The sequence below is a fragment of the Drosophila innubila genome, assembly GCF_004354385.1.
Source record: "Drosophila innubila isolate TH190305 chromosome 3L unlocalized genomic scaffold, UK_Dinn_1.0 0_D_3L, whole genome shotgun sequence".
NCBI classification, from domain to species: domain Eukaryota; kingdom Metazoa; phylum Arthropoda; class Insecta; order Diptera; family Drosophilidae; genus Drosophila; species Drosophila innubila.
In genome coordinates this window covers 17,099,566-17,112,333 of record NW_022995376.1, presented here as the reverse complement: position 1 = coordinate 17,112,333, position 12,768 = coordinate 17,099,566, and the positions used below count along the sequence as shown (strand labels likewise).

Here is a 12,768-nt window from a genome sequence, read left to right as displayed (position 1 = left end):
TTGATTTAAAACTTTTTAAAATAATAAAATGGCAGCTGTAAAAAGTAAGATTCTTAGAATAATGTAAAGACTGAAAATGTAATCAGACTCGAGTGATTGCAGAGGTCAACGAAGTGCCGCTCCGACGCAGTCAGCGATTGCGAAAGATGCGTGAGACAAAGAAGGCAGTGGCTGCTGCTCCTAGGGGAGTATTAAAGAGGGGTCCCCCTCTGCGTCTTATACGCGGACGTGCCAGGACTCAAAGGCTATTGGAACAAGGAAGTGACAGAAGCACCACCAGGATGAGACGCGCAGTGGTCAATCCAAATAGAGGTCTATATACTGCTCCATATATCAGTCCAGTCGTCAGCAACAACACTAATAACAACGATGAGGATGAGGATGAAGATGACGAGCAGACAATGCATTTAACCGCGTTCCTCATGTACGTTGCACTGATCGAGTCTCCCTCCCTGGCCCAGCTGATGCGTCGCAATCCTTCGGAGGGTATAAGGAAGCTTTTCAGAATAATTCGTTTTTTGTTCTCTAGAAACTAGTTATATTGTTTGAGTAAAATGAACGGACTGACTGAACTCATAATGAGCAATCATTTCCTGTACAGCTCTCATTCCTCTTCTCTCCCTCTCTCTCTCTCTTTTTCTCTCGATCGTTCGCTCTCACTCTCTGGTTGCACCTCCGCATGATTAATTGCCTGGCACGCGTTGCCGATGCCAATCGTCTGGCCAAGTGACAAAAATCAATGCGCTGCAAATGTGCGAGATGCGACCGCGTGTTGCAAGTGCCCGCAGCAGAGAGTCAGAGGTTGCAGCGTCGCGACGTGTGAGTTACTCAGAAATGCCAGGGCTCATAAATCTTCAGTCTCAGATCAACCCGATCCCGTTGTGCCACCGTATGCTCTCCGCATGTCATTTGGCAACCTGTAGCCCACGCAGTTGGATACAGACGGCAGCTTATCGGCTGCAAACTATCGCAGAGTCAAGACAATTCTTCTTCGGAATGTAATGTGTAATGAAACGGAAGTTGCCGACTATCAATCTCAATTAAATTGATTGCTACCGAATGCTCACAGAATAAGATCTCCAAGTCAGAGCGAGATATCACACTTTATGTCAAGAAGCTTCATTTTTTACTCAGAACTAAATTTTATTTAAATTTTAGGCATAATACGATATATATATAGCATATGTCTACAGCATACGTCATCCAAAAACACAATAACATAAAATAAATCATTGCAAATTAAATATTTTTTTTAATAGAAATCTTAGCACGTATGTAAACTCTAAAATTGTAAATTGCTTTAAGAAAATTTAAACAGAATACTCTGACTCTTTAATAATTTAGTTATCAGATAGATTATATCAAGGTGAAAATTCATATATTATATTTTACTTTCCAAATATTGTAGACATATTCCGATTACCAATTCCTGCAGTGTATAAATAACAAGATTCAAGGTTTTTTTTCAGTTATACCAATTCTTAGCACATTTTTTCAGTTGAATGGAACTTGTCTAAACATAAATTTGAGCAACTCTAGCAATTTTTTATAGACCAAGTTGACAATTCAAGAGTTTCGCTGTCTAAATTGCGCACATCCGTTGGATTGGCAAAAGGAACCACAATAATTTGCAGCAATATGGCTAAAATAAACGCAAAGCATTATTGCAGATGGTGTTGGTGTTGGTGTTGGCTATGGGCTCTCGACCTGGCTGAGAAGTGGCAATAAACAAAGCCAAGAGCACGCGTTATTTTGTGCACATTTCCATGCAAATGTTGGCGGCAAATCAGCGCAAATGAAAGAAGCAGCGACAACTGCCACAATAACAACAACAACAACAACTACAGCAACAACATCTGGCATGAGCAATTGGCAATTGCGTGTTGCACAATCATTGGGAGCAGGAAAGGCAACCGAACTGTCAGCCTACACAGAGCTGGCAAGAGCATGGAGACCCCCAGAAGAACATGACATCAAATGGCAAACAAAGAGCAATTACATGAAGCGACAAACCGAATACTATAGAAGAGAACTCAATGGATGCAACATGGCTTGCCAATGTGGCACATGGGCGGGCAAGTGGCATTAAAAGCCCACGATGCCAAAAACTGACTCACATGCTAAAGATGCGTTGGACGCTCTCTTGGTATCGCCATCGCCATCGCCATCGCTATCGAGCTATCAATATTGGTATCAGCGCCAGCGACTTTGACTGTTGCATGCCACCTAAGCGTTGCTTAACTGAATAGTTGAAGACATTTATCACTGGGTGAGTCCTTCTCCTTCTGCTACTTCTGCTCCTAATGCCCTGTCTAATTAATGATAATGTTTATAACGAATATGCGACTGCAGTTTTTATTCCTATTCCAATTCCTATTCCTATTCCACTTCCACCTCCAGTTGCCACAGCTCATCAGTTAACGTTTTCATTAACCATATGTCACACGCACGTCCCTTTTAGCCACAAAGGGTCCTCGGGCAACCCTCGCCTCAACGAGCTCATTCATCGCGGAACCCTTGAAAATTAAATTATGCGCTCGGTCGCGTGTCCTGTGCTCGAGTTCAGTTCACAGTCGGCGTGTGATGAGTCAAAATACATAAAAAACGAAAGAGATATACATATAAAAATGCATAGAGTTCATTCTATATGCGTTGCCCACACGTTACAAGTTCCCTTTTTCCATTCCCATTCCCATTCGCATTTCCCATAAATTTCAGAAGCTTCTCTGCCCATTTGCTTGGCCAGTTGTGCAAACTGTTTGCAGTTGGCGCGTGTTTCGGGCCAAAAAGGTGTTAAAACTGTGCCACAAAATTGTTTTTGTTTAGTTGGGAAATAGCCCGGGGTGGTTTTTTTTTATAACTGTCTGACTTTTTGACTACCTCATGAAGATACTCCGACATAATTACGCATTTTGTCGACAATGAGGTTTATGTTCTTTTACGAGGCGCGTGCCCGGATACGAGTAGAGTTCAAGTCGATGTATGGAAAGGTGCTCAAAAGTTCTTTATAAAGCCCTGACACGCAATGCCCCTTGAACTAGGGGTTAATATTTCTGGTTTCCTTATTTTTGTTGCCGTTTTTTATAAACTGTGAAGAACTATATAATTACTGAGACACGAATTAAATTTGGAATGAAATTGATTTCGAGGGCGGATTATATTCAGCTCAAAAAGGAATTTTGATATATTATATGATCTCTTATACAGCTGAAGAACTGTGATATATGTTATATTGGCATTCCAAGTCGTCACCCATTTCGTAATCTACGAATTTAAATTGAAGTTAACCCAATTAACTATTAACCTAATTTACATACAAGGCAGCATCAAATTGAAATTCCAAATCATGCTGAGAGTACTTCATATAATTAGCCAAGTTCCAACAAAAAAGAGAGACTCACGCATTTGATTTGCCAAAATGAAGTAAAAAAAATAGAAGGCTATGAAAATTGGCAGCCTCAGTTACATAATCAAAGTGGATATGACTCTGGCTGATTGATGGATTGGCAAAAGATCAAAGTGAGGCGGAGATGAAGTTAGAGGAACCACTTGGTTATTGAAAGACTAATTCAATTGGTTTATAATTGAACTAAGGAGGCGCGACGAGGCGACGAGACGTAGAGACTTCGAAATCAGTTTGAGTTGCTTTAATGAGTTAACTTTGAGACGGACAAACTCACATGTGCTGTGGCTCGTTGGCACAGCAGGTTTACCCGCTTTGGCCAAGTTAATAATTTAATGGTCAACGTTGTAATTTTTCTACAAAATTGATCAATAATCGCCAGAGCTGAGCCGAGCTGAGCTCGCGCCGCGTCCAATTCAATTCAATTCAATTCAAACTGAATTCAATTGAATGCAATTGCGATTGAAAATGAAATTTAATGCCGAATTAATAGAGAAAAATCTGTTGTGGCATGCGGCGTGCGGTGTGATGTGTTGAAATGATGATGCGATACATTTGCCACATGATGGATAGCCATTGCCTCAGTTGCTCATTAGATTTGAGGGCGTGTCGGCGCCCACGCTAATTAGCCATAGCAAGGTCCCCCAGGTAGAGGGGGAACAGACAAACGGACAAATAGACAAATGCGAATTTATACGAGGTCTTAAACATTTCGATAAGCTTAAAATGTGTGTCCTTTGTTTAATTAGTACTCTGAAAAATTAGCAAATAAGTAAAAAATAAACACATATACTCATACAATAAAAATCACATAAATATTTAAGCGGATTATGCGGCGATTTATCAAAAGCAATTAAAGAGCAACGAAAATGAGTTATTTTTATGCGAGAATTACTCGAATTTTGGCTGATTCGTGGAATGCGCTTTGATGACAAATAGTAGCAAAAATGTTGCGCCATAACTTTGAATAAAGGGAGTAGAGGTGTAGGAGGAGGTGACTGGAGGGGATAAAAACAACGGCGAGACAAAATGTTTATAATGCTGCTAAAAGCATGTCAGTACGAGTATCTCGCAGATACAAATCAGAAAGCGGCTTGCAAGCAAAGTGGGCCACGATGCGGCAACCACAGACTGTCTGTCTGTCTGTCTGACTGTCTGACGGTCTGGCAATCTGTCTTTCTGTCTTTCCGTCGGTCTGGCAGCCAGGCGGCTATCTGTGCAGATCAAAGACCGCTTGAGAAATCGGTGAGATATACGAGTATATTTAGCAGCTCCCGTGGCAAGTGGAGGCCAAGTCTTTAGCTTAAATACTAATTACCCTATGGGGAGCTGTGCTCCGCCAGCTTATCGCTGCAGGAGCGCTACCTCAAGTCGTGAGTTGCAGGTTCCAGTTTAAGTTCCATGCTCCATGGTCCATGCTCCATGGACAAGTCTCCAGAGTTGGTTGTGCGTTGTGCGACGCGTCGTCAATATTTGTCAAACTGTCATTCGGCTTGACATTTACGTTTGATCAACACCAGGTTGCAACTGGCCAGTGGCTGTTGTCCCTGTCCGCTGGATGCTTGCCGATTGCCGATTGCCGATTGCCAGTTACCCGTTGCCAGTTGCCACTGCTGGGCAGACAGTTGTGTCGTTGTTGCACGTTGCACGTTGCCCGTCGCCAGGAGCCGCTTACCGTCCGCTTTGCCGTCGTCGTTGACATAGCCAGATAAAAAGCTAAAGCGAAAACTAGCCCAACTCCGATTTTTCAATCTGCTGCAATTTAAAGGCGACACATTAACGAGTTCGAGACAACGGCAAACACCAAAACACTGTGAGTGTCGGTGTTGTTGTTGTTCTTCTTCTTGCCGTCTTGACGCGCTTTTGTTATACAATGTGCCCCACATAAGAAATCCGAGAGTGAGTGCTGCAACTGAAACTGAGCCAACTGTGGAGAGTTAAACTGCATTTCAGACAAGAGTCATGCAGTGGAAATGGAAACTTTGTAGCTAAATAAGGTTTATGGCATCATTTGACAAAAGTAGCAGTGAAACAGTTAGGGTAAAATATTATTGTAATTAAAAAAAAATTTTCTAAAGAGTAAACAATGAGACAGATATATTTTTTTTCAGACTTCCTATTATTTAATTAATTATTAACTTAATATTTATATAGACTTTTGATCTAAAATTTTGCATTTGTTTTTTGTGAAAATATAAAAATATATATTACTAATATAATTCTTTACATTGAATATGTATATTCATTCTAAAAAATGATTTAGAGTGACAAGGAAAATATTAAGGACAATAATTTAAGTATTCTTTGCAATGACACAACGATCCATAACATTTTTTCCAATGCTATTTTCATAATTTAAATATGAATTTATTATTTAGATTATTTCAATTAGTCTAATTCAACTTCTCGCACTAAATATGATATCTATGTTTCTTTGTGTTTTTGCTTTTATCTTCTATATCTACAGATCTGACTGATATGTTGAATGTATTTCCTTAACTTTGCCTTAAAATATCTACTAATAGCTACAAATCATATTGGCAACGTTTATCAACAATTGCTAACCTAATTGGCTACCAGTTTGCGCAGATTATCGTGACACAAATGCTTTAAATGATTTATTAACAGAGACATAAAGTTCATGAAACATAAATCATAAGTTTTGATAGGAATACGAAATGATTATGACGAGAGGCTTTGTGATTCCGGCAAGTGAAATTGCAATCAATTGATGGGAGTTTCTATAGTTTCTGGCTGCTGGAATTGCGCTACCTTGGATCTCACTCTGACAGCATTCTCCTCTTCTCTCTCTCTCTCTCTCTCTCTCTCTCTCTTTTTTCTCTCTGTCTGCTCATTAAGCTTTAAGCGTTGATTGATTGAGGTTGCCAAAAGTGCACAAAAAAAAACCGTGACCTTCATTTGAAAAAATGCGGGCGAATAAACTTCCGTTGTGTGTGATTGACCAAGCTGCAGCCACTTGGCCAGTTGGAGTCTTGGCCACTTGGCACACTTTTACTTGGCTCATCTCCTGGCCCCAAACTGTGTCCAGCCAGTGAGTGTGAGTCACTGAAATGTTGGCCAAGTTCAGGCACAGCTGGAGACTCCCGCAGCCCCGAGAGTCGGCAAAATATATTTCAATGCTGCGTAAGAATTTGTTAACAGGCATGTTTAGGAGCGCCCCAGACTCGCAACTAAACACAACACAAGAGAAGAACAACAACAACAATACACACACACACACACACACACACACACACACACAGGGAAAGAACAGAGAGTTGATATTTTTGTGAATGAACTCAAGAGTTTCTCCGTGGCGGGTTTTTGGAGCTCGGGTCTTTGGCTTGAGAACATGCGTGGCGTGTGGATTTTTATGTTCCATCAATGAAATGGCATTTAATTAACATAATTTTTATTGATCGAAACTCGGAAACAACAGAAACAACAACAATGCAGCCGATAGGCGATCAGTGTGGCAAGTTCTTTCAACTTGCTCGGGCGATAATTTGCATAATGCGCACATTGAAATCTTTGGCATAGATTGGGGCCTCCATTTCCATCTCCATCTCCATCTCTTCCAAAGGGCAAACAATAGCTCGCTCTCTTCCCCGTCTGTGTTTGTTTCGATTTAGATCGCGTGGGCTTTAATCGTCTTGTAGTGTAGTATATGCTTAAGTGTATATATTTATTTATGTATCTTAAATATGCATGTAAATACCGTCTAGTGTTTGGCCACAACCGGCGAAATTATGATTAAAATTTAGATAGTGCTTTGGGGTCCAACAGGTGACAGTTGTCCATATAGTAGATATATCTCTAACATAGATCTTTCACTGCATTATTCAGGGATAGCCTATAGCTCGATGTCTTCAAATTGTTCAAAAAGTTAAAAAGCCTAAGGGAGAGAGTGTTAAAATTGGTGCCAAATAATAAAACCACTTACCGTTTGAAGAAACCCAATTAGCGCTGAATATGATCTTCCTGAGAAGTGTATCAATTAGTCAGACGTTGTCAGACTTTAACATTGCCAAAAATTTTAATTTTATCCTGGTAATCGAAATCTATCTTGTAATTGTAGATCATGCAATGTTATTATTAATCCAACTGTTTAACTGTTGTTTAAAATTTTCGAGTTCAGTTTAATGCTAAATAGTTTCAGGTTACCCCTAACGGAAATTCAATCTGTAATTAAAGCATAATTAAAACTGAAATCTGTTGCTTAACATTTACAGTACACAAGTTGTAATGGTATAATATTATGGGTTTACTTTTTAGTCATAAAATATCAAACCGGACTTAAAATTCTATTGAGTGTAGATTTTATCTCAAAAAAGAAGAAAACAATCCAATTGACATTATAATAATTGTTAATGCAAGTGTTTGACTTTTTTAAGATTTACGATAGTAGTTTAACTGTAAAATAGATTTAATTTACCCTAATGGAAACTCAATCTGTAATTAAGGCATGTTTTAAAGTGCAATCATTGTAATGGATAATATTATGGGGTAATTTTTCAATCATAAAATACGAGTGCTAATAAAATGTGTAAATTAATCATGAGGCAATCTCGTGTTCCATCAATGCTGGCCCTCTCATCTATCTAGTTGAAATCGTGTGTCATAAGCCAAGATTTACTTCATTGCAATACTTTTTTTTTTTTCATATTTAAAGCACACTTTGATTTATTGTGTGTGTAAAGTGTCACGCGGGCGACAACAGCCACCGCTGTGACTGTGACTGCGACTTTGACATGTCACACAATGCAGATACATATATAGATACAGATACAAATAGATATAGAGATACAGATACAAAAGTATAAATAGTAACTGAATCCGGAGAGACGACTATCTGATAGCTGGAAATGTCATATTGCAATGCATATTAAGTGTACAACTAATAGAATTTAGCGCCCCGACACGAGCAGCAAATGACAGCGATTACAATTATGACAGTTGGAAAGGTTGGCCAACTCAAAGTTGGCTCAAAGCGATTGCAGTTGCAGTTGCAGTTGCAGTTGCAGTTGCAGTTGACTCTCCATTCTGTGGCCTGAGTGTTGGCGTTGTTTGTTGTGCGGGTGTGTGTCAAAGTTATCCACACTCACACAAACACACACACACACACACACTTTAAATGATTTCCCACGATTTGCAAACGCCGCTTGCCAAATTCGAATACGAATACGAATCCAATTCAACACAACGAATGAGTCATTTTTCAAGACAATAACTTTGAGCTGTAAGAAATGTTCAGCTTTTCGGCAATAAAAGAGGCAGCTACGAAATGTATCTACCAAGTTGACTCTAAATAGTTGTTTGTAAACTTGAAAGAAACTAAACCACAGAAATCAATAAAAGCAGCGGATAAAAAGGAGCAGCAACAACAACTGCAACTGCAACATTAACAACAACTCAAACCATTGCGCAGGCGTCTCGCTAACTTTGATGGTCCCAGGGAAGGAGGGGGCAGCTGTACCAGGGAGGGAGGGGAGGGGAAGGAGGCAGTCTAGCTCTGAGCTACAATTGAGCAATTGAATTGCACGCTTGCGCGCCTTTTTTCGCCAGCTGTTGTTGTTGTCGCTGTTGTTGTTTTTGTTGCGGTTGTTGTTGGTGTCGCTGCGGCGGCGGATGTCGCAGACACATCTCGGAAGTTTGCCAATGCTGTCGCTGTTGCTGTTGCTGTTGCTATTTGAGTTGTTGTCGAGAAAAGGCAAACAAAAAGAGTGCCAGCTAAGATATTACAAAAATCAATTACCAACACCTCAAAAGTTGTTGCCGTGTTGTAGCTGTTGCTGCCGTAAATGTTTGCCTCTACAGACAACAGCAGCAACATTAACAAAAACGACAACAGCATCTCAGCATAGTGCAACAAGAAAATAATCCACGGTACAAACTGAACGATGTCTGAATACTCTAAACTATTTACATTTGTAGAACTGTGGAAAAAGTAGATAATTTATTTTTATATATTTTAATTTATTATTTATAATTTCTTATATATCGTAAGACAAGAATTTGTATCAATTTAAAAAATATATGAATAAATTTGATAACGCTTGAATGCTAAGATAATTCTAATTTGTTAATATTTGGTATATATTTTTAAGTTTATAATAATTTTTTACACTTTTGCAATGATTTGTTAAGATATTCGTAGAGTTATCTATTTATACAATTTTTAGATATATCCAAATAATTAGTTTTTTTATTTTTATGAAATTTATCAGCTTAAAACTTAGTTGACAATATTAAATTTAAAATAATAATATTATTCTCCATAAATAAATTCTCTTACTTTTGTTAATATAAGTCCTTAATTTTTTTAACGTTTTCTTAATTAAGTAACTTCTTATGTTGCATTTTTAGGTATTAGCGTTCTTTTTTGGTAAATGTTTTATTTTATTCAACCTATCTGAGCAGTTCATGAAATTTGAAGACCCTACATTTTTAGGGTATATAAAATAAGGCAAACGTGCGTGGTTGTTGGTAATAGACACAATCATAAAAATGAAATATATCTGAGAATCTCTCATGACGTTTGGGCTGGCGAGGCGAGACTTGCGCAACGTCGTCATCGTCGTCGTCGTCGTCGTCGTTGTGGTCGATGTAGTCTGCTTAGCTGGGCTGCCTCATCAGCGGCAGAGCAGCCGCAGCCGCAGCAGCAGCAGCAGCAGATGTGGCAGGAGTGGTTCGGCTGTGACTCGGTTGGTGAGCTTGGAGGCTGGAGGCTGGCCGCCAGCGCTCTTCGATGTCGATAGCCAAAAATGGTAAATGTGGTAAATGGGATAAGGCAGAGCCACGCGTGGGCTGTCAACTAGCAACTGGCAACTGGCTTAGCTCACGTGTGCAACACACCAGATTCTGTGGAGGAGGCAGGAGGATGGGCAGCCCAAAGCTGGGCAGACATTGCATAAGACACGCTTGGGGGTGAACACTGCCAGCTCCTGCTGTTGTTGCTGTGCTGCTGCTGCTGCTGTTGCTGTTGCCTGCAAATATTTAAATTATTTCATCGTATAGCCAAAATGACCGAAAGGCATGCAGAGGCAGAGACCGCGGCCTTCCTCATGCTGCTTGCTTCGGTTGCAACTGCAACCAAAGTTGCCGCTCGTTGATCATAATTCATGTAAACGCCAAATGCCTCCGACTGGCAGCCTGGCAACACGGCTAACACGGCTAACACGGCAAAAGCCCGGCAACCCAGCAACTTAAGCCACCCAACCAAACCGTTTGCCGAGGTGCGCGATTTGCGTTTAACAATTATTATTGGTGATTAACACGGCATGTACAGAGCTCGTTGAAGGAGCCGAGGGATAAAGAGTGGAAGAGGGGATGCAGAGCCAGATGGGGGCGAACAACCTTCGACACCTGCAGCCAAGTGGCTCTGTGGTGCACTGTCTGACTGTCTGACTGCCTGACTAAGTGGCATGGTGTCTCAGTAACTCGTTGTCTTGGTGGCAGCATGTGGAGCGCCACGTTTGGTTTTTAATTAAAATATTAAACGAAAATGCAACTGCACAAATTGTAACTGGATCATTGACTTAGCTACGAGTATGATTGGGATTTAGGATGGAACTGGGATTGGGGTTAGGGGGAGTTCACGACGTGATCACTGCGCACGCTTGAGGTTATTCACAGCCGGTTCAGTGTTGGTTTATTCCAGTACTCGTAACATGTCCAGAACAGAGGCAATTAGTGCGACATTGATGCACCGAAAGAGATTACAGTTGGCTAGATGTGGGTAACCATAAAGGTTAGTCAGCTCAGGGAATATCAGATAAAAATGGGATATCAATAGTTTGAAATGTGAATTCTATTTTAATTAGAGTCAATACATTGAGTAAATTGGTGACAGTGTAAGATTTAGTTATGAGAAGAGAAGGGAAGAGTACAGATATATGATAAGAGATATGATATGGGGAGAAAAAAAGCAAAGAGTCGAAAAGAATGTGAATAAAGAGGTAAATTGAAGAGAAAATAAAGCAAAGTAAATAAATTAAAAAAAGGAATAGGTATAGGTTAAGTAAAAAAATACGATGACATTTATTACTGAAGAATAAAAGAGAGGAAAGGATAATGTGTTCCAAGTTAGAATAATAAAAAAGATTGAAAGTTAAAAAATATAACTAGATTCCTCTAGATATTAGATATTTAAAAATGGAATAAACGTGAATATTGGATATTTCAAATTAAAGAAGTAACACTTTTATAATAAAAATCTGATAACTCGGCAGTACCCAATTCTTCGGCAACACACAAAGACACTGCGCGGCAATAAAAGATCCCTGCTGGGGTAGAGATAAGTGGTTAATAGGGGGTTGGAGTTAGGGGCGTATTGTGAACAAGGATGCTGTGTGAATAAAAAGCCAATAAATTTCAAACGCCGACATTTAAGACGCACACTTTAATTACAGCTACTTTGAAAAGTATGCGCTCAGCTGGGCTGGCAATTTGTGCAACAGTGAAGTGGCAAGTAGACAGGCAGTGAGTAGCGAGTAGCCAGTGGCGGGTGGCGGGTGGCGGGTGAGAAACAACTGTACATGGACATAACCAGCAGATCGTGCGGAACATGGAAAATCTTTTGGTTCGCTCGACGGGTAAGAGATATACAAACAGACTGTCGCCGTAATTCAGTTGGCAGTCAGGGAAAACAGACCGGCAGCCGGACTGGTAGATCGGTAGATCGGTAAATCGGTAGATCGGTCCGTCGGTTGAACGTAGCTTCGTTTAGCGTTCAGATTTATGGGCCGAATTGATCGATGGCTGCAGTTATCATTCAACAATTATAAGGCCCCGCAGATAATCGAGAGAGTCGATTCCGCACACGAATCATTATCATTGACTGACAAATTAACGATCTCCGTCGCGCACTTCATCTACTCACAATACTTGGGGGCGGTGGCGGGGGCGGGGGCGCTCAATTTGTGTCACTGAAATTATGTCAAGCACTTGGAACGGTAGCTCACAATGAGCATTTCATATAAAAGTTAATCAAAAATAATAAAAATAATAAAAATGAAATTAATTTTTATACTTTTGTGCGCCGTGCGCCATAAAAAAAAAACTGTATAACAATAAAGGTAGCCAGAATTGTATAATGAAAATCAACTGAAAGCTGATTTCCAAAGAGAGACAACAACAACAGCAACAATAATAACTACCAAAAACCCAAAGAAATCCATGAATAATCTTGACAAAAATCAGTACAACAAAAATAACTGGGAAACGTCATAAAGCGTGCTGGAATTTTGATAATGAATAAGACTGTGATTGAGACTGTGATTGCGACTCTCACTGTGACTGCGATCAGTCACAACTGCACAACAACAACAAGAACAACAACTGTGGCTGTGGTTGCTCTTTAATTG

The 12,768-nt window shown here is 40.0% G+C and overlaps 1 protein-coding gene across 1 annotated transcript; it reads left to right on the top strand.

The window, feature by feature from the left end:
- LOC117788018 lies at positions 1-579 on the top strand. The gene is made up of 2 exons (XM_034626673.1): positions 1-44; positions 103-579. Exons 1-2 carry the CDS (start codon positions 29-31, stop codon positions 534-536), a joined length of 450 nt encoding a protein of 149 aa, XP_034482564.1. The 5' UTR covers positions 1-28; the 3' UTR covers positions 537-579.
- Positions 580-12,768: the final 12,189 nt, after the last annotated feature.